We start from the raw sequence: 26,492 nt of genomic DNA on the forward strand, positions 1-26,492 counted from the left end.
CAAAGAAAAATGTCAAAATAATTTCTTTTAATTTTGTCTTTTTTCGTCTACTTCTTATTAAAAACTTTGTGTGTGTGTGTGTTTTTTGTGGTTTTATCTTTTTCACCGTGCATTTGATTCTATTGTTACGAAGCGCATTCAAAGAGAAAAGGGATCATTAACGGTGTTCGACTTCGTTTTTTCGTTTAGAGAGCGTTTGTTCGCTTGTCACTTTCAGTTTAATCAATTTAAACCAAATTTATTTTATCATCGTTGATTGTTTTGAAATTGCCATAAAAATTACGGTAAAATTGAAAATAGGTATGTTGTATAAGTCAGTGTGCCTATTTCAATTTAGCTATGACCAAAATGAAACAAAAAAATGTATTAAACAACCGAATTGAAACATTTCAGGCACATTTATCTATACAACTATATTTGGCTAGCACACAAAGACCTGACACCAAACACATAATTCGAATATATAAAGTGAACGGCAATTTTGTGTAGAAGAATTTTTCCTTCATTAGATGCACGTTTCACTGAAAAAGCCTAAATTTATTATTGAAAAAATAAAGCCTTATTGAGTGTTTGGCAGTTTCGGTGACAATGTATATTTTATCGAGAAACACGGAGGGAGATAGAGAAAAAAAACCACAATTTTTTATGCAATGCCAAATAATTCTAGATTGGCGATGTGACCTTTTTATTATATCGTTTATTTTACCGAAATTGTACTATATATAAATTATTTTAAGTGGCACGAATGGGCTCACTTGTACACACACCGAGATAGAGAGCGAGATAGAGATAACATTGGTTGCGAAATCGTTTGGCTTTTCGCGATTTGAATTGGGCGCATGCTGTAGCACCTCGACTGCTTAATCAAAAAAGGAATTTCAAATGGAATTGCATATGTAACAGCAAAAGGTAGCTAAAAATGCAGAGCATGTGATGCCTAATAAATAAACAGTAATAATTAATTGAACAGTTTTGAAAATTGGATTCGTGTGTGACATGTGGAATTTAAAATTTCCACACGGAATCGGTACACCAGTTTGATCGGCAACAGCATACAAATAACAAGAGTCAAGGGTCAATCACGGAATTCAAAATGAGCAACATCAGCACACGATATACGTTTTTCATTTTAACAACAACAACAACAAATGCGAAACGCTTAAATGTTGTTACGGTTCTTTTTTTCGCTCCACTCAACAAAACTAAATGTTAAGTAACAAAAGAAAAAAAATCACTCAAAAAATCTGTTGGCTGTTACGTTAATTTCAAGCGCGCTAAACTTGGTTTCGACTTTGTTTTCCGCTTTTGATTTGTTTTTATTTTTTTCGTTCGTTCTCGCTTTTATTTTGTTACAAAGTTTTATGTTATCTTATTGAAAAATCAGCGTTGATCCTGAGCGTGGAGTGCTCGTTGGTTGTATACATTTTGCATCATTGTTGCTGGCTATGTACTCAACGCGCTCGTTTTGGGTCTCATTTTGAGTGCATGTTGAATTTCATTTGTAATTAAAAGTAAAATTGAAATGATAGAACCATTCAAACTTCGACACATTCTGTTTGGAACAATGACGAAAATGTAGCCCCTGCACACATGCATATTTTGCGTTGCGACACTACGACGATGACGATAACGACAACGACAACAGCAACAAGAGAATGAGCGACAAAATTGAAGGGGGCGAACGTAAGTCTCTCACGAGAGAGAGAAAGAGAGAGTTGAAACTGAAAAACTATAGCAACAAAGTTTTCTCTGCTGCACAAGTGCCGGGCAAAAGTTTTGCCACTCTTTAGATCCAAGACAAGATGGAATGGCTGGAAAACAACAGTAAAAGTAAAACGAAAAATAAAAAACGACCAGAGCAAGAAACACCCAACATACACAAAAGACAAAGCCATAAGAAGTGAGAACATTCACATCTTTTGCTTTTTATTGCTCTCACTCTGTGTGTGTGCGTGTCTTTTCAGTTTCATCGCTATAGAAAATGTTTTTATGCGTACCATACTATTTTGCTTATGTTACTTTCAATGCTTGTAATTTTGCCACATTTCTGCTGTTGCTTTTTTTGTTCTTCATCCAAGTATATTTCATTCAATGGAACAAGGCAAAGAATTGTATAAAACCCTATTAAATATGCGATATTATTTAAACTTTGCCCTCTGTCTCTCTGATTCATTTCAATATGCAATGGAAGCAAGCACAAAAAAAAACTCTTGATGCACTTCTAAGGATATAGTTCAACCAGCCACTTCAAACAGATGAAAGATGATGACAATAATTGTGATGTTGGCAATCATAATTATGCAACAAACACGAGTTTCAACATGTTATATTCTCGCTCGTGCCAGTAACGAGAAAAAATAACGAAGCAATATTGTGTGGAAGAGAGAGTACTCTATGGTACGGAAATTGAAATTCATTTTGCGCACTTCGACGGCAGAAAGACTATATTGATCTCGGCACACCGTTCAAATTGGATTCGTTCTTTTTCCATCCAACTCACTCGTGTTTATTGTTCTCTCGCAAGCAATTTCCAGCCGAAAGCTGTATTTGGCTTTATTTTCTATCATATTTTTCGTTTCTGCTATGGAAAAATCCGACACTTTGTAATTTAATTCACGCTTGAGACACTCTTGTCGCTTGTAAAATCCCGTATTCGCATTTCGAAATTACTGTACATTAATCTTTGATCCCTCGCGTGTAACAAAACGCACCGTGTTCGCATTGGGTTTTTCTAACTTTCTCTCTCGCTCTCGGTGTCTCGGTCTCATTTGGTTGTCGCTTGGTCGCATCTCTTTGTGTTTTTGTTTGTTGGCCATATCATTTTTTGATTTTTCCATCAGGTTGCCATGGCTACGCGTGTGACTACGGGGCAGACAATGTTCGGTATTTCGATATGATAACATTGTTTTGTTAAATCGTCATGTCGATTTATCTATATATCTCGGAAAGTTTGTAGAAAGCCAACCCAAAAACGTGTTTTCCATCGGCTCGATGTGATGCGTCCGTACGTTTTCTGCACTATGGCGCTAGAGGTTATAAAAATTATAGCTGAATATTTAACGCTTAGTTAAGTTTCATGTTTCATTCAGTGTATGTGACCAAGCAAGAGGTCATAAACCACTGAACCCAATTCATTCATTTTCTCATCTTTTCTATACACCAAACCATCTCGGCCCTTATGGCTTTCAGCTTGCTCTTATTATTCAACATTTCAAAGGCTATTTACTGAATTCCATTTTCAATTACCAATTTTAAAGTTCAATGGCAACGAATGGCTGGACGATTTACCTCAAATATCCACAGGTCATCTATTTTTCGATTCTCTATTCTGCTGCTGCAAACCGTTACCATACCTACTTTACGGTGTACTCTTCTTCTCCTCATTTTTTTCTTTTATCATGAGCCAAAATGAAAAGGAACTTTTCTAGATTCGCTTCAATTTCATTAACTCGTTGAAATAAAATAAAAACGAATCTCATTTCCTTCGGTTGTTCGAATTCGCTTACGCAAGGTAAATCCATCTCATTTGCAATGGATCATAGAAACAAACGGTGAAAAAAAATGTTTTCCGATGAAAATGGAACAAAAACATCGCTCGTTAAGAATAACAATGGTACAACCAACACAATGGCCAAAAACTTATATAAATTAAATTTGATGAAAAAAAAATCTCTATCCAAAATAATACAAATAAAAATAAAATACGAGGAGTTGTCAAAGGAAAAGAATAAGTTTTAACGATTGAGAGGTGGATACGGTGAAAGGGAAATGGGATGGGAAAATGGCCAGGAAAAAGAGTACGTGCATTGTGTTTTATTGTAGTGGAAAAACAGATGGGTTGAATGTGTGAGTGTGTGTGTGTGTGTTCTTCAATTTCAAAACCAGACTCCAGACAATGGCACAGGTATATAAAGACATTGGCTTTGGACTGACTAAAGCATTTCATTCGTTTCGCACTAAAAATTGTGCTGTTGCATGTGAATGTGATGATGATGATGAAAATCGGAATGGGAATAAATAAGGAAGATGATAAAATTTGGCGAATAGAAACGGAAAAGGGCGCACTTCTACACACGTACAATTCAAGATTACAACTGCAATTATTTTCTGGCAGCGATGAAAGTAGTACCATCGCCACCACCGACGCCACCAACCTCAGTTGCAACAACATTAGTAAAAACGAAAAATCGTACACAATAAAAGCCAACGACATTGAACACGCGCAGACATTTTCATAGTGTTGGCTACTTGCGTTGATTTTTAATGTGAAAACTTCACAATTTCACCTTGGCAGTTGGCATCGGTACAAGCACGACCATTCTTGATTGCCTTCATTCGCCTCTCTGTGTAAGCAAAATGTTTTCCGTCAATTTTTTAACCGAAAAAAAAAATCACATTCACACAGATCACAGACACACAACCACCATCATTCCAACTTACATACGAATAAAATGAACAAATGCAATGTCTGCAATCAAGTTGCATGATGGAGAGAAAAAGTTAGAGAGAGAGAGAGACGAAGAAGAAAAAATATGTATGTGCAGCAAAAATCTGCGACACTGAACGCTCACTCAGTCAAATTCGATTCAAGAATAACCAACGACTCTTAATGCTCAATGCAGACTACTTGAAAATAGGAAGAGAAAAATATTATCGCCACTAAAAGTTACAACCGTTTCGGTGATGCAACGACGAAAACGACAAGCAACCATACACTTGACTCTGTGTCTCTCTTTGTGTATGTGTTTCTTTTTTTGTGTATTGTTTGCAGTCACAACTTTCACTACCTGATTACGTCGAGTGGTGAAAGACGACCGATGCGCCAGCAATAAAAAAAATAATGTTTGTCTCCGAGACTCTCGTTTATCCATGTGCAGCCGAAAGGCCGAATCAAAAAAGAATCAACCTGTGCACAACGGTGGAAAAACGTGCGTCTCCGGTAAAACTAAAATGCACACCCTCCACTCTGAAAACACATTCAGTGCACTGCTTATATATACGAACAGACATTAATAAATTTTAAGAGGAAAAAAATTACTTCATTTTATCTTTTGGAATATTTATTCGTTCTTATTCTAACTTCTTATCGCGCATACAGTCTGACTCTGCTTACAACGATGATTATTATTACATTGACTATTCCGTTTTTTTTTTTATGAACGCCACATTTTTTTTCCATCCACATTTCCTGCGGCAATGATAATAGTTCATCGGGTGGTGCGTGATAAAAACTTTCATTAGATATAATGTTTCGTTGCTGTGTGCCAATTGTCGTCATCGTCATTACCATCGTCTTATTTATTCGCATGTTGAAAGATGTGTTTTCTACATACGGGACAGTGCGTGTTTTTTATACGATGTGTGTGATGGCCACCATAAAAATAAAACAATTGGTTTTATATTTTATGCCATGTTTACTATTGTACTCTTTTGTCAATCGCCTCCGTCCGAATGCCTTTTTTTCTTTTCTTGCTCTTTTCTACTACTCCTTCATCACCGATATTCTTTGTGTTTTGATTTTTATTTTGTCGTGAGGATACACACAGTTTGCGCGTCCGTGTCAAACTCTCCCAATCCATTTTGTTGGCGTAAGTAGGAAGTGAATTTAGTTTTACATTCATTTTTATGTCAATTTTATGATAACGGAGATATTTTTTTTTTGTCACCGGCAGTAAATAATCCGGTTGATGATGACACTCTGGCTGTAAATTCCATTTCACTCGATTAGTTTGCAAACATCATTGATACACCCAGAACATTTAGTTGGCGAATTTGTTTGCAACGAACATAAGTTGATGATTTTGATAACGTTTTTTTTTCTTCAAAAAATTGAGTGTGCTTCGTCAAGTGCATGCAACCAATGTGAAATCATAAAAAATTTCTTTTTCTTTTTTCTTCAGTGACAGTGTGTCAATTGATATGATGACAGGGGAGAAAAGACGCTCGTTCACTTTTTAAAAAGCAATCTGCCAGCGAGTAAAAATATAAAAAATAACAGAAATAACACTAAAATCCAGATATACAAAATGAAGAAGAGATATTGGGGGCGATTTGTTATCAGTATATATATCACAGCCAATACAGCAAACAGCACAACAGACTGTCTTCATCTCAAAACAGTTTCAGTTTAAATGCGTAACTTTCTTTGCCGATAATCTTTGGTTCAATTTTTGTTCTTGTGCGATAAGGGAGACGAAGATTTGTGAATGAGTGATAATACTCTATTATTTTTGCCGCTTCGAAAAAATGGTCGTCAATTTTTGTATCTGAAGCCTGAACGACACATTTTTCCTAATCAAATATTGAGCTCAATTTCTAAAAATATCGCATAATCGTGATTCGTGCCAAATCACATTTTATGACTTTCATTACAAAAAATAATAAATGAAATTGTATGCAACGAGAAACGAAAAAAATATTTCTAGTGAAAATCTCACGTAAGAATTCGGTACTAGAAAAATCCAGTTTAATGGGAAGAGTGAGAGAAACACAACAAATCACAGAATACCCGTGAAATTAATAACGGAAAATAACGAGCAAAAAAAGTTATATTTTGTTAATTTCGAAATCAGACGCTGATGATAGAAATGAACGAACAGAAATGAAAGAGAAAAAATGAAGCGATCAAATCATTTCAGCTTAAAGAAATAATAATAAGAAGTAATGTCGATGAAACAATTATTATTTCACAAGCAACGTTTTCATTCTATTTGTCTGATAATTTGAACACGTCGAAACAGTTAGGCAAAACACGTGCCACTCATTCGAGGTACATGTAATAAGATCTCGGCGGCTATATCAATAAAAAAACGATACTTCCACACACACAGCGCTCGTGTCAATTTTGCCATTTACACACCGAATTGAAAACGGTTATGTCATTTCACATTCTTTTCCTTTCTCTCTCTCTCTCTCGCTTTCCTTTTTCTCTCTCATAAACGATTCTGTCTATCATGTCATCATTTTGTTGTCGTTTTCATTGTTCGAATTCTCAAATGAGTCGCCTTTCTTTCTCTCTATAGACCTTTTTTTATATGTCAACATGTCCTTTCGCACCGATGCCATATTATCATTAGTGAATTCATTCACACAATTGTGTATGTGTCACATATTCACAATACGCACACAAGCACAAGATACATTCGGTTAATCCGGGTGAATACGGTGACTTTTTTCCGTCTCTTTTACTCATTTTCGTCTCTGCGTTGTTTTTATATATTTGATTTTATAGATATCGTCGTTACATACATGTTCTTGGCGTTGGCACCTCTTTTTTTTTTCATTTTGATTTCAATTCTATCGACCATTATTCCATTATTTTCGCTTCAATGACAGAATGTGACTTTCTTTCTTTTTTGGTGAATTCCATTAGTCGAATCTCTATCACCTTTTCCCTTCGAAATCATTCATCAATGCAAAATAAAGTAAATGGAAAATTGTACACAGACATATAAAGATAGAAAATCAATTTTCCAATTGAATTTGCAATTTAGATTCCAATCGAATCAAACAAAGTCGTAACGACGTATTTTTGCTGCAAATCACATACGCTGATTTTTATTCCATTTTCTCGGCTCATGTGTATCGAGTATTATCCAAGCATTTCCACAAGGACTAAACGCTAACAAAGGCTTTGTTTTTTTGAAGCGGTTTCATTTTTCGCTTTCGTTTTGTTCTACTCGAGCACTTCATTTGGCAATGGATTGATTTTCGAACCGTTTGTTTCTCGCTCGGAGCACATGTGCTATATTGCCATTTTATTTAACTGTCTACTATGTATGGCTGACTAAATGAATTACAATAATTCAGTTGCTTACGTTGCTTTCGATTTCATTGCAGCACCTATTTCAAGTTCAAAATGATTGTAAATCGTCGTTATTTTGCATTTGTAAAAAATTAAATGTCTTCTCTATGTCGGTAATTTGATCGTCGAGCAATTCAATACAATAAAAGACCTATAAATTATGGGTAATATATGAGTCACACATACACAACGTCGAAACATCTGATCTGGCAAAATAACGTGAATATTGAAACCGATTGCAGAATCGTACAAAACAACAACAACCAACCAACGACTCAAACAAAAGTGGTCTTAAACCCATGATAAAGGGTTCAAATGCCGTATTCAAATAGAAAATAAAACACATGGTCTCGAATTCAAATGAACGATATGAGATTCGAAGGATTCACAAACAACTCGGGAATTCAATGGCAAAGCCAAAACCAAACAAAAATAAAAATGTGAAACAAACAAAAAACTTATGCTGTATATGATCATTTTACCACTAAATTTCCATTTCATTTTATTCCGAAAACAATTCAACAACTCTTTGCTGTGAAATGTCTGGCCTGTGCTGGAAAATAAATCTCAGAATGATTGGTACTGACTGACCGAATACCCGGTCAGACAAACGAACCAAGTAGCAAGAGAGAAAGAGAGTGAGAAATGAACAGAAAAAAAAAGAAAAAAAAATACACACGAAAAGTGCAATAAAGAAATGCCAACAATTCGTAATCAGTTTGATTTGAATTTGAGCTGCGTCAGAAATGCCCCGAATGTATGGTAGTGGAAGATTCACATCAGTCTACGCATGAACATCAAATGGTGGCACACACAAACAAGCACAAAAGTAGCCATCAACGAAAAATAACTCAGCCAAATAGAACAATACATACTCGTGAATTGCAGATAAAATCAAATAAAAAAAGGTTGTATTCTCTTTTTTTTCTTGTCGGTTGGTCCTTTGTTTTTGTCCATTGTCGGAATGAAGTTTGGACAGTCTGAGAGCGAGAGTGAAAAACATGCAATGAACCAAATCGAAAACGAACAAGATTAGATAGGTTCAATGTTTGTCGGGATTATTGTCGAAGAATCGAATGTAATCCAGCATACGTTTGGCGCGAACAGGAGAAAAAAAGGTTAAACCTTTTTAATGAAATTAGCGATAGATATGTCTGGCGAAACAAAAAACCCGAATACACCATGCATCGCGAATATTGTTATCTAAACAGAATTCCAGGGCGTATTTGATGAGTTACGATGTGCAATTTGACTGATGAAATATTCGAAGAAACAAAAAACCCAAAGATAAAAGAAAAAGAAATGCCAAAACGGTAGCAAAGAAATGTTCAATGATGAGTTGAAAGAGAAAAATGTTTTGAAAGTTGGACACGAAAAATATAAGAAGTGAAAGAATGACATCGATCACCTTCCGCTCCATTAAACTGTATGCACACACACAATCTACAAATCGCTTGTCGATATTTACAACACAACTGCGATATCGATCTAAATGTTATGTTTACAGTAAACACACATCACATCCCATCGCATCATATTCAAATATTTAAAGTTCTCATCAATCATGTTTCGAACGAATCAAGCGCATTTGACACATGCGAGATGCACGTCTATCGATTACCATTGCCAACATGTATAAGAGATAGTTGTTACGTTGAAATTGTTTTAACATTTGTGATATGAGAGATGAATTCATCGTTTCATTTGAATGTATCGAAGAGACTTTATAAGAAAAGCAACAGTTAATACGACGAAATGTGTGCTGCTGTAAAAACATCGAGTCCAACTCTTCAGATCAATTTCCAAATGATTTTGCTTGCACAAAACTAAAATGCACGGTTGGCGATCATTTTAAAAACAGCTTGATACATAACATTTGTGTCAACATCGATAAATATACACCGAAACACACGGTAAATTCAATAAAACATGACATAAAATCGACACGGAAACGTCTTGCCTCGATTGCGTTGTAAATGTGCAGTTTCAGAAAACGCACATTTCCAACAACAAAGAAACCTCAACACACCGGGGTTTAACATGCCGTGTACTTGCGCATACCGACATTCTAAATTCATATCAAAAAACAAAAATGAAATTGTTTTTGGGGGCTAAATATATCATCCGAATGTGAAGCCAGAGAAAATTCAAAATGGAATTAAAAAAAAAAAAAAAAAACGTACCGGAGATATTGTTGAAATCGTGATTCGATTATACGAATCGAATGAACTATTGTGTTTTGCCAAAATCGACGATGAATCGAATTTATTCGTGCAGACAATTGCGGGTTCAATTGCCATTCGTTGTGTGTGTGTGAGATGAAAAAACGCGCGTCCAGGCAACTAGCCACATCACAATAGTAAACGATTGAAGTATCTCTACATATAAATAAAACCGAATTAAACTTCGCTCTTTCACTGTCATTTGTATGTGTGTATGCGCGCGCGCACTCTCACCATCCCGTTTTGCCATCAATTAAAGATAAATTGTAATTTTAACTAGCTTTTACCTTCTGGTTCTTTTGTTCAAATTTGATTACCAAATGAAAATATCCAGGAATTTACAAACCACAGCATATAAAACGCATCGCTGAGGATTCGGCTATTGTTCTTTGGGTCTCTCTCCCTCTCCCTCTCTCTCTTCTACCTCTCTCCCTTTGCTTCTTGGCTTCACAATGTAAAAACAATGTGCTCACCAAAATGCATACACACAACGTTTGAAACTGAATGCGATACGCCGCAAAAAAAACAAAACCAACTGAGATCTATAGCATTCAGAGTCAAAGACGAGAACATACACACATATATCGAATTGTGTGTCTGTACGCCGATATAGCAACGACATGTTGGAAAATCTCTTTTGTTCCAAATTAATAGAGCTAATAAATTTTACGTGCCGTTCATTTAAATTCATAGAATGAGGCGCAAAAGAAACCCTTTCAAAACTCCATTTCGATTGTGATGCGATAGAAATTGTAATTGATCGAAAACGGAATTCGGAATTAAATTGTGGTATTTGTTGTTGCGTTCGGCATTTTTTTTCGTCTCTTCTTTGTCGTCGTCGTCGTGGTTATTATTATTTCTCCCGATTTGATTTTGCTTTTTCGATGCACACAAACAAAACAATCAGCGGAAATGCGAAGGTGAATTATTCCCTGTTTTTGATTAGTGATTGAGTTACGTTCAATTTTTTTTGCTTCTGCTGTGTGTGTGTGTGTGTGTAAGAGTTCGTGTTGAAAACACACTCGATGTCGAAAACGAAAACCATCAAGTGCCAATCAACAAGATGAAGAAAAAGTATGTGGGCATTATTTGAATTGTAGTACATTTTTCCATTCTTTCAAAGAAGAAAAGAAGAGCAGATTTTATGCCAAAGACCCAAAATATATAGTATAAAAAAGATGGAATAATTTTAATTTGTTTTTTTTTTTCGTTTTAAACCATTATTGCGATATTGGCATTGTTGGTGTTGTTGTTATTTTTTCTGTTTTCTCATTTGGATAAATTACACAAAAATAAAAGTCTTAAGCACACGATATGCCATAACTTTGTTCAAGTGTGCTGTGTGTTTTCACTTTCGATTCGTTTATAATAGGCTGCTCTCGATTTGATCACTTGTCAGGGAAAAATCTTGAAAAAGAAAGGGAAAAGTCTTGAAATCGCCTTTATGTTTACTTGCTCAACCACAAATTCTCGTCAGAAATCTCGCTGATAAAAACAATCGCGCCAATGTCGAGTACAGAACGAACTTCGGACGAAAAAAAAACTCGAACATTTTCAAAACAAAAGAATACCAAAAACTTTGACCGAAGCAAAAGTTAGTTTCGTGATTTAAAACATTTGGTGGAATTTAAAATTCTTTGTTCTGCTGTTTCCTCATCATCATCAAAAAAAAAAAAAAACAACAGCAAGAGTGAAACTGATTCACGTTTTTTTTTCGCCGTGCTACAATGTTTTACCTTCTATTTTAGACACTTTTTCGATGAATTTATTTCCATTTCGGTGAAAAGTAGACGCTGACTTCAAGACACACACAATTTAAACCGATATAGAGGTTTTTTTTTCTCGACGAAAATGTGTACATAAATTTGTGTTAGCGCATTCGGTGCCATCTCTTGAAATTTTTCTTCTTCTTCCTCATCACTTTCCATTCGTTTTGCATATAAAATTAGAGTTAAAGTTTCGCGTTTTTATTTCTTTTTTGGCTGCTTACTCGATTTAATAACGCTATTTAAACATTTAATTATACCAAGTTAATACGATTTTTCTTTTTTTTCTCTCTCTTTCTAACTCGATCGTCGACGACATTGCATGACGACGGCTCTTTTTTCCTTTTTATTCATTGGCTTCTCGTTGCTTTGGTGTATTTATTTTTTTCTTTTCTGCTGTTCGTACTTACATGCACACACACATTACTCGCATTCTATTTGCATACGTTGCATGTACATCTTTTTGTTGAAAGATTTACGATCTGTTTATACAACGAGCTAATTTTATGGGAGACAAAAGAAAAAGACCAACAAAACTGAACAAGTTGCAAGTTTGTTCAACTAATGCACACGCGGCGGCAACGGTACTCACATCACCAATGGTGTTTCTCTGAATCAATTTCTGGTTTTGGTTTAAGCCATATGAAAATCCACAGATTGTGTATGTCGAAGAGAGAGAGAGAGAGAGAGAGAGAGAGCATATGCCAAATTGAAAATAAATAAAATGGTATGTGCATGTTTTATGAAAAGGATCATAAAAACAATGCGTATGTATGAAATAACACACACACATAACGCAATCGGCAGAAACAGAAAAAAACACCAACCGCCTGTACACTCCTTTGGAATCATTCTGTGGCACACAGAACAATCATTCAACAGAAGTAGCGAAATAAAACGAAAACACAATTCGTACGTGTGCGTACTTGTGGATATGGTCGGTACACTCGAAATTGTTATTTTTACATCGCAATATGATGCATCGATCTCAATCTTGAATTGAAAATGTGATGCAATAAATACACGCAATTTATGCTCGGCAATTCATGTAAAACACACGACCCATTTGCATTTACATCATCGAATCATTCATCCTTTTCTGCGTATTCATCCGTTACACACGATCACTCAATGCATTTGGCTAGCATAACGTTGTTGTTTTACTATCTCGCACTGCCAGAATAGAAACGATTTATAATAATTATGAGCGCCATTCTAAACGAAATTCTAGTTAAAATCATTAATCAGATTGTGGTTTCATCGGCACCGAAATAAAATCACTTGACGCAACTTGAAAATACGACCGGTTGCACTCGAACACACATTTCTAAACGTAGCATGTTGTACATGCTGCTGTTCAGTTTTTTAATCAGAAACAAAAAGAAAACAGTGTACAGTACGGTGCTTGGCATTTTGAGACTATGAACTTGGTGTCGAAGAAAGAGAAACAAAAAGAGTCATCGTCTCTCTTTCTCGCGCAACTTTGTGCACTGTGCAGAGACAAGAAATATGACTTTTAAAATGAAATTGGAAAATTTATTTACGCATGCTGCTTTTACAAAGGTTTGCGCGTATACACAAATCGTTTTAATGATTTGCAAATGGCCAAATATATTTGACGTTAAGTGCGCGCCTCGCGAAAAATCGACCAAAAACTGGCAATTTACCATACGAAAAGAAAACAATGCCAAAAACACGATGTGCTTCAGTTTGAGCTATCTCTTTCTTTCTATCGCCATCACATTTATGCTTACTCGTTGTCGGTGCTTGTGTTAAAATGTTATTAAAAAAGTAACACAGCCAATAACAGCAAACAGTACTGTAAATGCTTATTTAAATGGCCATTTGAAAGTAAAACTAAGTTCTAAATGGTATTGAGAGATGGAAAGAGAGAGAGAAAAAGAGAGAGAGAGAGAGAGAGGGAGAGAGAGACGGAGAGAAAGACGATATTCATGCCACACGTAAACCTCATAATATCAAATATTCGAAATACGTGGCCATTCTGTTTGCAGACATGCTCGCATCATTATATCACATAAGAATAAAAATAGACCAAACGAAATCCAAAAAGCAGAAGAGTTGAGGGAATAAAAACAGTCCGTGAAAAAAAAGAAACACGGAAACCGAAGCGAAAATATTGTGTCTTATTGTGTGTACATGAAGTAGCGACGTCGTTCTCAATTTTCATCGTCGGCCAAAGAGCGAGACCGTGCCAAAAGGATTGACGACACACAAATACACACAAGAAAACAAAGAAATAAACAAAGAGCCCGAAATGCCATGCATACAACAAACTCACAACATTCACATTGCACAAATAATTTTGGCTCATTGCCATTTAGTGTGCTCTTATTATTACGGTGTGGACTGCGGAGTGTCTGTCGTGGTGAAAACGGTAGCGTATTTCAACACAAATATGCTATACTAAATTTCCAATTTACAAGTGAAAGCAATCTTTCTTACAGTTTGCAGCGCTGACTCTATTTGATTCTATATTTGTGTATGTATGTTTTCATTCGGTGGCAGTCATTTCTCGGCAAATGCAAAAGAAAATCGAATAAACGAAATAAAAGCGAAAAAGCTTGATGCGCACACTGCGCTCTCAACAAATAGACAAAAAAAACCGAATGTTTATGTTTCATACGGAGAACACAATGGGCAAATAGGAATCTTTGCAATATTCGTTTTCGTAGACGAACGACGACGCGACAAAAAAAACGACGACGGCAAAAGATGAAGCACACTAAACTCAAGAACATATCATACATTTATAGCACTTATTTGCACTCACCAAGTCTTTTTATTATTCCCTTTGTGATTGTTGCAGGCGCATTTAGCCTTATTTTGCAACTCACTTGTCGCCTTCTTTGCCTTTCTTCATATCTTTTTATCCGCGGCGCGCGCTTAACGCACGCCACACTCAAACAACATTTTCAACATACTTTCATGGCCAGACCATTATTTCGGCGACTAAGTACTAAATCTGTATACACCGTTAAATTTGACGATGTAGACGATCCTTTCTTTTTCAAAATTCCTTTAGCCCATTTGTTTCACTTTAATCTGCTACTTATTATATCAATATTTGAAATAAACAAGCTGCAATGGCATTGAATCCATTCGATGTCATTTCCGAATTAATCCGAAATACTCGCGGATATTTCATTGTGTATCGACGTTGTTCATTCAATTTCAATGGAAAAAGGAACACGGTCCGAAATTCGTAGATAGAGCAAAATTAAACTATAACACTCTCCACATAATTCTCATCGTCAGCTAAGTAGTCGTTCTCATTATTTATACGTGCTTTTGAGCTTCGGATTTTTCCACAACAAAAGTGCCTCGAACAAATTTGTGCACTGGAATTCGCACAGTGAATTGTTTTGTTAATACCATAATTCTGTTTAATGGTGCACACTGTTTTCGGTTCTCTTCCCTGCTCTCGATGCCGCTCATTGCTTTCGTGTATAGTCAAGGCGATGTGCCGGGCTGTTTTCTTTTTTTTTATTTCGTCATTACGTTCATTTTGTTTCTTTTGTTTGTTGCCACCAATGCCAATTGTATTCAAAGCCAAACATGCTAATGTTATGCCTGCAGCCATTTGCTCGTGTTCGTTCGCCCATATTATCGATTCGGGCTTTTCACCGACAATGCAAAATGAAAATTCTCTTAATGCCAAGCTCATTCAAGTGCTTCGAATTTAATTTGCCTTATCAAATGGCAACTTCATTTTATAAATTCCCTAATAAGTTTCTCGCTCACACACACACACACATGTTTGTATTCGTTCATACCGTTTGCTTCATTTTCAGTTTTCTCGATTCGGTCTGTGCATGTACGAAACGCACGAAATAGAGCGAGATTCATTTTCTCAGTTGCCTGAATCATTTGTTTGTATTGCAGAAATTTATGCATGCTCGTTTCGCTACCGCTATTTCATTTTACATTTTTGGCTTGTTTTTTTCTTCATCTTCTTCTTCTTCTTCTTCTTTTCATTCTGTTCAATGTTGTGTCTTATTTTGAATGTATTTTTGGATTTAATGTCGTTGATGGTGTTGTTGCAGCAACAGCACCAATGAAAATCATACAGAATTTGAGCAAAATTTCGAGATGATAGCATAGCAGTTCCTTTTTCCAGATTTTATGCGATCAACGGGACCACGTAATATATTAGTGGCAAACTGGGAGCCAGACACACACAAAATGAGAGAGCGAGACATGGAGTGTGTGTGCAAAAGTTAGTTGATGTCGGGTTTTTTTTTTTTTTTGGTTGGTTTGTTTATGCACTTGTATGTTATAAAATGTTTTTGCACCACTCGGAAAAATGCAACTCTCTTTCTCTCTTGCTTTCTTGCACTCTCTTTCGTTCTATATCTACATTTTTCGCTCAATGACATATTCTCGACACTGGCTTCGGCATTTTGAATCACAAAATTAACTGAAAATAAACAAATGCCCGAATGCACACAAGAACAGTAAAAGAAAAAAAAAAGAATAACGAGAGAAAATAACTCTTTCTTATTTGTTTTGCTTGCTGAATTTCCATGTAATTGTGAACGAGAGATTTTTAAATTTCATTTTAATTTCGAATCGAGCGTATGGATTATGTTGTGTGCTCGAGATAAATACGCTTTTTCTATGTGCCGGCTCTGTGAGCATGGAAAAAAGACAGATTTACTCGAAGAAATTTTCGGATTTAACAAACAACAAGCGAATTTCACCAGCTGTTCGTACATAGATTCTCGCTTTCTGCACATCACTTTTTGCTACGCCGTGTGCCGTTCAAGGAAGAAACTCGTGAATGTATATTAAAAAAAACGATAGTAAAACGACTACAATGCAATGTAGCCTAATGAAAAAAACCTTTTTCTCTTGCTCGTCAATCTAATTAAAAATAAACTTTTTTAATTGCAATTTACACCAACGGAATGGTATTATCTAAACCGTTACAAATGAAAATACGACGGAAATATTGTGAGAGATAGGAATTTGCTTAGAATATTTTGCACACTGTTCTGAATTTTGAAATTTACTTATTCCTCAACTATGCAACTCATTGTGTCTGTATGTAATCATTTCGTCATTATTTTCAGACGAAAGAAATATATTCTTTTCACGTATAAATAAATTCAAATGGAATTAAATGCATCTATGCACATATTCATAAAACTCATATTATAACGTTTTTCTCTCTTTTTTTGTCTATTCAACAGCACAATATCGTACGCCTCGTATAACGGAACATCCAAGCGACATAGTTGTACCGAAAAATGAACCGGTCACATTAAACTGCAAAGGTATGTATTTTTTGCACCTTTTTTTGGGTGTTAGAGTGTTTTAATATTACTATTGAAATTATTTAATTGGAATTTAGCCGAAGGAAAACCAGACCCGGTTATTGAGTGGTATAAAGACGGTGAACCGGTCAAAACTAGTGACAATGACAATAAATCACATCGAGTTCTCTTGCCATCCGGATCGTTATTCTTTTTACGCACGGTGCACGGGAAAAAGGAACAAGACGGTGGTGTCTATTGGTGTGTTGCCAAGAATTTGGCTGGAAAAGTATTCAGCCGGAATGCAACACTTCAAATAGCTGGTAAGTGTTTTATTTTATTCATCACTTTTATTCGGCGAATTTTATCGGAATGTTTTTTAACTTTGACGACGGTTGAAATTGATTTTTTTTTGGCCGTACTTGAAACCCTTGACATCTCATTTTATTGCCAATCTAAATTAAGCAAAAGAATCAATTCGTTTAGGTCAAATTCATATTGCGTTTAGTCTTTGTTGAATCGGTTACATTCTTATGGATAAAATTATAAAGACGAATGCATACTTCGGAGAGAGATAGCCACACCAACTAAAAATAATAATCAAAACAAAAATGATTAATGAGCCTGACACAGCGAAAGAATAAATCATACGCGATTTATCATTTGCGAGCGTTTTTTTCTCTGCTGTTTTGCACTGCATGCAGATGTCTAGACTTTCTGCGAAAAGAATAGTCACTTTTCGACTGCATTCACGTACGCACATATTGCGAGTCAGCAAAAAAAAAATCCTTAAACAAGTTGATCGTCCATCGAGTTAATGATTTTGTTGACTGGTAAATAGGCTTGGAATGAAATCACCATATCTCAATTAAAATTGCATTCGAAATAGATACATCACATTCGGTGAAAATCGTTTTTAATATCTCGACTCTCTGTCTCTGTCAGAAATGTTTGCACATTGTATTTATCAAGCAATCATGATACCAAATACCGTATAAATGACTTGATGCAGTTTTGCGCATCTTGACAACAATAATAAAAGACAGCATTACATTTAAATTGACTTTGATTCAAGTAGATAAATGAATGAGTATGCGGGAAATTACATACAATATAAAAAAAACATATTATTTTCATGACGAAACTATATAATCATATGTTCATATTCATGAAGAAAAAATTCTTCCATTTTTTTGGTTTAAAAAGATGAAAAAAATGTATTTGTAAACTGTGCCGCACGGGAAAAGGTTTTTGTGTTTATTTAAAATCCCACATTTCCAAGAGATTATTCGACTTTTAACGGCTTTTAAAAACAAAACCAAAGTTAATGATTTCAATTGACTGGCAGTGAAATTGGAAATAAAAGGCTTGGTTGAACGATTTGTTTCCATTAATTTGAATCATGGTAACAAACCAGATTCGGCATCGTAGTCAAATGAAAGTATTTTTTCTTCATTTCTTGCTGCTGCTACTGCTGTTGTTTATTTGGAAAGAACGAAATAAAAACAGAAAATGTGTAATTGATTGTGTGGGTCGGTGCAGTTTTTCGAACCTATATATGTATAATATATTCAGCAGGAACAATGAGTCAACAAGATTTAATTAAATTATCCCTATTTACCACAACTGCGCTTCATTAAACTAGATGCCATTCAATCTCAATTGTGAACTGTTTTACTACGTTCTCTCTCTCTCTCTTTCGATATATATATTTCAGTTTTTTTTTTTTCATTCTTAGGGTATGATGCGTGTGCATTACCAACCAGTAATATGTGTCTCTTGAGAATATCAATGCGTTCATTTCGGTTTCCGCATAGGAAAAAAACAAAACTCAAACTGTAACATATTTTTGGTTGCGGAAACAAAATATTATATACTTGAAGTGAATATGAAAAGGCCATTTCATAATGATTTATACCAGTTAATGCATCATTAATGGCACTCTCTGGACAATTGGCAAACAAAACTGAATCGCGTTTTTTCACTATATTTTAAACTTGGGACTCTTTCATAACAATATTTTAAAATAAATGTTGATAAAAGAAGCAAAATTTATTGAATATTGAATATTAATCATTAATTTCACGAACATTTTTCGTTAAAATATTGAATAATATGTTAAAAATTGCTATTAATTAAATGTTTCAACGGAGAGAAATACAAATTACATTATGTTCAATACGTGTTTGATATGCTATTCATTAAAACATATCAATGAAAAAAGCCACTTATTTATCAATCAGCATTACAAAAAACCCTTTTTTCATTTAAATCCTCAAACATTTTCGAATCACAGTCAAAAATGGCTTCATATTGCAATTTCTGCATTGTGAATACATGGAAACCATTCACAGTAATAATAATTCAGCAACTCTATCCAATTTATTGAGAGAAAAAAAGGAAGATAGAAAATGAGCTCATGCGACTTAAATAAAGGGAGATGGTTCAATTTGAGTACGGAAATAATATACGTTAAAATCACAAAATGGATAATAATTTAATGACGATGTCAATGGTTGTTGTTGTAACAATATGTGTGTAAAATTCATAATGGTCACAAATAGAAATCCCTTTTCCAGACCTGCACATATGGGTTCGAATATACAAACAAACAAACACACACACACATCCACAAACTGAAAAATGTGGGGTGAAATTTACGGTGTATGTCATTGCGTGTGGTATTGCATCACAAAACATACTGAATCTAAATCCATATTGCTTCGAAAAATGGAAGTGGTCTATTCGGTCGGTTGTTAGTCGTTTGATGTTGCAGTCGAAATTGAGAAAATGTACCCCGCAATTGATTGCGAAGGACGGGATTGTCATAGCCAAATTCGATGAGTGCATTTCACATCAAACAGATTACTATTATCGTAGAGAACCGAAAGGGATGACAAATAAGATGAAAGCAATGCTTTCTATTCTTTTACCGGATTATGTAATTTCCATTTATAACCGAAAAACACCGACGAAGAAAACCGTACAGATTCACTTAAAATGCGTTCGGGTGTATTGTTTGGTTGAAGAATATTAAATTATGATTAGCTCCGATATGGGAATTAAATCACAGACTGCATTTCGGTGACTCTGTATGGCTTCATATTTCATTCGATGCGTAAAAAAAGCATTTTGCGTACTCTCAGTCGATCAGACTTAAGTGAAAATAAGGGAGCGAAATGAACGGTGCACACATTTCATTACGATGTGGTTGCAATACCACTGATTTTACGTTTTCATTTTCGGTAACGTATTTTCAGTTTTACTCGTCTGGCCCAGACTAATGAATCTGACAAGGAAGGCGCATAAAAAATTGAATGCGCTCCCTACTTTTTGTTCCAAATATTTTGGTATCTCAATTTGCTTCGAGGTTTTCAAGTAGGAGTGTCGCACCTCATTCAATTCTCAAGCAACAAATATATATTCTTTGCTTCTCGAATTTTATGTGCACTCTTTTTAGGTGTTTTTTTTATATTCACTTTACTTGTGCACACATGCAACAAAGTGTAATTTATACATCATTAGGTGCGCACGCTGTTTCTTTACAACAACAAAAAACAGAGACCGAACACAATTGCTTTGTTTTTTTGGTGCACACCATAAGCTATACGAGCATTTGCTCTCACCCTCAACATGCATACCAACCAACTAACTAACGGATGAATATAAAAAAGAAGAAGTCGACGTAGTGAAACAACTGCGACTCACTCACACACACACACACCCTTCGACCTCATTAAACGCATTTAGGTTCGAATAAAAAGCGAATCGAAATGAATCGGCTGCTGCCAGTGAGCTATTAGGTTACACAATGCCTTTAAATTGATAAATGCGATATGCTATATACATAATTTTTTTCTCGTTCACTTTTGATGTGATTGTTGATTTCACTGTTGCTTCTTGGATTCCATATCAATTTAATATTGCGTCACAATTCGCTAATTAAGTCACTGACACCAACAGCGCAAATGCATTTCATTGCACTTCACAGCCGGTTGTTGTTGTTCATCTCTCTTTCGGTGGCACTGCTCTCGTTTGGTGACACGAGGTGAATGTGCAATTGACAGCATGTCTGTGATGGGTGACAGATGGTCGATTGAAAGGTTTCATCGTATCAATTTAAAGACCCATTGAACTGGACCCGGAATTCACTTGGATAATGAAATTCTCATGTATCTGCTGTCATTTTTATTGCATTTTTATTATTTTATGCCTTTTTTTCTTCTTCATTTTTATTCACTCATTTCTTTTCGCTCTCTCTTTTTTCTTTGTTGTATAAAGAAATTCTCCTTTCGTTCGGCTCATTGTCGACGACGACCGAATTGATTTAAATGCATCGAAATGAACTAATAAACTCGACTTATAATTTACGCGTCTCCATTAAAATAAGTAATAAATTACGGATTTTAATGATAACACCTTTAATCACTTAATTTTTAAGCAAAGAATGAAGAGGAAATGGGATCAGTTCCAAGCGAATAAACTTGCTCGACCATTTTAATTTTACTTTTTAATTCAAAGTTATTCTCTCACATTTTTATGTGTAAATTTCGTTTTTTGAAAAAGAACAATCTTCTCGAATTTGTCCGGTTGTCGTTTATCTATCATCGAATAGACTTTGAGAAAATGACAAATATCGATTGACCGACCGGAATATGCAGAAGCAATTCCACGAAACAATTAGTTTTTCTTTTACGGCAACAACAACCATTGAAATCGATGGAAATAGAAAAGTCGATATTACGCATTCAAAACACATCGCCGATGTGACAAAAACGCATTGAAAATGTCTTGGCTGTGTGAATGAAGCACCACACATCGATTCATCCGCCGATTTTTGTGTTTCTCAGACAGCGAGTCTTACATCATTTTTCGAGAGACAATTCAATATGATTGTCAGCTTGACGTGCTTTCCGCACTCAATACTATATTATACATATTCACTTTCAATGCGATGAAAAAAAAAATTATTTTCCGCGCTGTTACTGACATGGTGGTGTGCACATAAGACAGATAGACAATTCGCGACAAAGCGGACAACTCAATTGGTAATAAAAATATCACAGTCTAGCGCAATGAATATGAAAATAAATTGCAAATATTCAAAGAGTTTTTTGACATTTTCATTCATTTATTACGATAGAATATACGTATAACCATTGAAAGAGGCGCCAAGAAATTTGTCACCATATTACATTTCATTAGATTCTCTTCTTCATCGATGATGACTGATTAATATTCCCTTTGGATGATATTTGGCATGCATTTTATTTCAAGCAATTTATTACATTGTAGCCACCAGAATGGTTACGAATCTACTCGATTTAAAAATGTACAAAATTGAAATGGTTGTCGAAAGTATCAATAAAAATTTTTTATTTTCTGGACTATATTTATCGGAAATTAAATAAGAACATTGTAATGTACATGAATTTTAATTATCGAAAGCTAGTACCAGAGTTGTAATAAAAACAAATATAGATTTGCCAATTAAACAAACTGTCCGAATGGATAGATTGGTCTGTTCCAAAAATATGTTCTTCCTGCCTGAGTCGCCAACAGGAACTTTTTCTGGTGCATTCAGTCTGAGCAAACAATTGGCATGCATCTCGAACAGATGGAGTGCGACTCTCACTTTTGATTCATAGTCACATATTGAATACACTGTCGGCGGTTCACAATTGAGCACAGGTGAAAATATAAATTGAGTCAAGTATTACAAATTATAATCGCATCTCAATATAAACAGGTATCTTATGGTCATCGATAGTCATTTGTTTTTTTGTTCATTTAAAAACAATTTTTTTTTTCGAAATGTTTTTTCAAGAAAACGTTTGAATAGAAAATCTTTAATAAAATCGGATTAAAGGTGAAATGACGATAAGACCCAATTTAATATCATTCAAAAAAAATAGAAAGTCAATATGTAAATTCAAAGAAAATGCACGTTTTTCCAAAGATAAGAATTTTCTTGTTCGTCTGCAGAAGAACAAAAAAAAAAACACAACAACGACCGTATATTTATGTGGAATTTTATAACTCTATTGTGTGTACGCGCGTGCAGTGCATTAGAAAAGATCGGTTGTTGGCATTACCAAAATGCGACGTGGTTCAAACGTGATCACTTTGTAGTTTATTTGAAAAAAATCTCCATTAATTATAGCCAGATTAAATCGATCGTGTGATTGTTCCGCACAATTTATGTGGTGTGACACATTGAACCCAATTTGTATTGAAAACAAGATGCTTCGACACTTATCCAAAAAAGTCACAACGAACTACAGCCAAATTTTTCGAAATCCACTTAAATGTCTTATTGTTCGATAATTCCAATGCATGGAATTTAAATATTCAATATTATTTATAGAAAGAAGACAAGCGAGGCTTTTCGGCGACAGAAATGTTTCGTTTTTTTTATTAAAAAAAAATGTAGAAAAAGAAAGTCGTACATCTGTCTCTTTCGACATATCTATTTTCGATGTCACACAATTCACGCACAAATTCAACACAACGGTGTGCGTTTTTTATGTCTTTTTAATGAAAATACCGTTTCTAATTCGGCGGCAAATAGAAATTTCTACATTTTCAGTCAAATCGAAATAGAAATATATTCTACATACATTGAATAGATAGAAAAAAAAGAGTCAAGACATTCATTGCATGAATAATATTGCATCTCGCAACTGAGTTCGAATTACCAAAACACGAAGAAGAAGAAAAAAAATACGGTGAGAGATAGGAAAAGCGCAAACGAGAGAAAAGAACTGAAAACAACAACAAAAAATGTAAACAGTTACAAAATGAATTTCCGTGTGATGCAAATGACAACACGCGTAACATTATAAATTTGTGATGGGTCGGTTTCTATCTTTCTTTCTTTCTCTCTCGATTTTATTTGAATGGGCTTTTGTCTCTTTGCGGCTCTTGTAAGAATTATATTTACAGCGTGAGGCACTTGGCGGAACAAAGGCCATCATCCGTTAACAGCCAAGTATTTTGCTTGTTTCGTTCTCCTCGCTCTCCTCGCATACCGTTGCCATTGCCCGATCTTGTTGTCACAGTGCATTTTCGTTTATGGCCTTTTGTCGTTCTGGTACTCAATTCTCGCGCATCCATCCTGCTCTTCGTTCGTGTATTTTCATCTTTTTGCGGTTTTACTCCGTGCGTTGTCTCATTCTTCGTGTTGGTTGAGAGCACGTTTTGAATGAGAGTGCTTTACGAGTGGGATTAGCCTTTTGCCTCATAGTTGTATATGCACCATAAAAATTTTAAGTAGTCACAAGCGCGCCCAACATTTCAAAGAACATCCATTAATTATAAATAAGCCAACATTTATGATTTCAATCAAAATACAGAATTATACTTTTTGACATTTTTTTTTTTGTATCTTTATCTCACCCGTTTGTCTTACTCTCCTTTGCCATCGTCTGGCATCACTTCTATGAAAATGCTGTGAACAGGAAAAGAGAAAAATAAGCAAAATACTCACATAATTCAGTTTTCAGTTTTGTTCCATGCTACTAATTTACGATTCCCTCGTTATTCATTTGAAATCGTCGACCGCTTTCATTCATAATCATAAATGCCATATTTATTTAGTTTTTTTCTCTGGCAAAAGCATAGTGAGAAACGACGACTAAAGATAAAATACGGTTGAGAGAAAAAAAAAAACAAAACAAACGAATAAATTATTAATTGAGAATTTGGATTATTATCGCTATAATTTGTTCTCGTTCTACACATTGAGTCTCAAGGAGCAAACAACAAACGATTATGGTGACAACAAGTGTTGGTTCATAACGATTTTCCATAATCGCTTACATAACACGGTCGTCATTTGAGATATTCATTTGAGTTGTAGTTGTGCTCCTTTATGTGTATACATTCCTCTAACCCGTTTCCAAACGGATTGTTTTTCTTTCTTTCTCCGTTCTGCCGATTATAGGCGAACAATATTGTTTGACAAACATGTGACCGCATGAACGTTATTGGCGCATCAGCCATTGCATCATAGAAGCGACAAAAGAAAAAAATACACACGCGCTCACAAAACGATGATAGAAGGAACTGTTTAGATTAATTGATGTAATATGTTTGTGACGAGAAAATGCTAAACGACAGCCGAATGTCGGCATTTTCGAGCATAAAACCGATGAAAAATACCGAAAAATTCCTTTTCCCCAAATTGATGTGAATGCACTCGCATGAATATTATGTTTGCGCTCAGCTGCTGCCTTTCTTTCGTGTTTTTTTGTCTTTCAAAACCAATTTTTTGTTGTTGCTGTTCGCTCTTTCGTTTCGAGGATACATGACATTTTTCGTTATTTTTAAACCGATACACACATTTTTCACCGCTTAGATCGAACAACCGATTATGTGTGTGCGTTCAAGTATTTTTAGGCTAGCTCTTGAGTGGCATTGTATATACAAATAATATCCATTGTCATGCGATTAATTGGAGGAGATTTTTCCTCTGCACAGATGAGCGACTGACTTAAAAAGCAATGCTTGAAAAAAATGCGACAAATTACGATCACAGACAAGATTGCGTGGAAATAACGTTTTTTTCTCGATCCAACCATTTATTTTCATCGAACTTTTCTCTTCTGTATTTTTTCGGCGGTTTGACAAATTCGATTAAGGAAACCATGAATTTTGTCTTTGAACCAACAAGAATCGGTTAATTTTGGCTTTCAATTACGGCTGACACTTCCTGTCAAACAAACAGCCAACTATTCAACACAATTCTAATCTTATCCATTTTGAATATCGGAGAGGGGAATGTATGTGAGAGAATCTTTTAATGCCGTTTTTTGTATGCAAATTTTTCGTTGGTGTGTTCTCTTTCTCAATTGTATTTCTCACAGTCACATATATGGGCAACTCTATCATATTTTGAAAAATAACAAATGCGTGAATGTTTCATTCGCATGGATTTTACTGTTTAAAATACGAATAAAAATCGTTTGTCGTTTGTTTTGCGTGAAGAGATGCGCATGAACGATGTACAACGATCGGATTGACGATAGACAAAGAGAAAGAAAGTAGAATGGTTTTGTGCATGTTGTGAAGACATTGACTTCTATTCGGCACTTTCTTTGTTCAGACGAATGTGTTTTGTGCACAGAATTTTAACAATAACCATTGCTGAGATAGCAACAACCGATAAATGTGTAAGGAATAGCCTAGAGGCAACAACATTACTACACTCATTCTCTCGCCATTGCGAGAATATGCGATTGCATTTGCATACAGATAAAAAACACACACACACACAAACTATGCACATGGAACAAAAAGCGCGGATTCAACTCTGATATGCTAAAGTAAAATTAATGATCGCGCTGTGCATAAAATATGCCCTAGGGGGAAAGAACAAAATTTATTGAATTTTTATTTGGGGTTATTGCACGAGTATTAACAT

General features: G+C 35.1%; 1 protein-coding gene across 2 annotated transcripts in view; it reads left to right on the top strand.

Moving 5' to 3' along the window:
* The window catches only part of LOC116345138 (roundabout homolog 2), a 177,396-nt gene that overhangs the window by 80,055 nt on the left and 70,849 nt on the right, over positions 1–26,492 (top strand). For both annotated transcript variants that reach the window (XM_031774243.1, XM_031774244.1), the window contains exons 3-4: positions 17,006–17,089; positions 17,167–17,391. In XM_031774243.1, coding sequence (XP_031630103.1) covers positions 17,006–17,089; positions 17,167–17,391 — 309 coding nt within the window. The remainder of the gene's footprint in view (positions 1–17,005; positions 17,090–17,166; positions 17,392–26,492) is intronic.

Source organism: Contarinia nasturtii, unplaced genomic scaffold (genome assembly GCF_009176525.2).
Source record: "Contarinia nasturtii isolate CC-2019 unplaced genomic scaffold, AAFC_CNas_1.1 Cnas_scaffold_1240, whole genome shotgun sequence".
In the NCBI taxonomy this organism is placed as follows: domain Eukaryota; kingdom Metazoa; phylum Arthropoda; class Insecta; order Diptera; family Cecidomyiidae; genus Contarinia; species Contarinia nasturtii.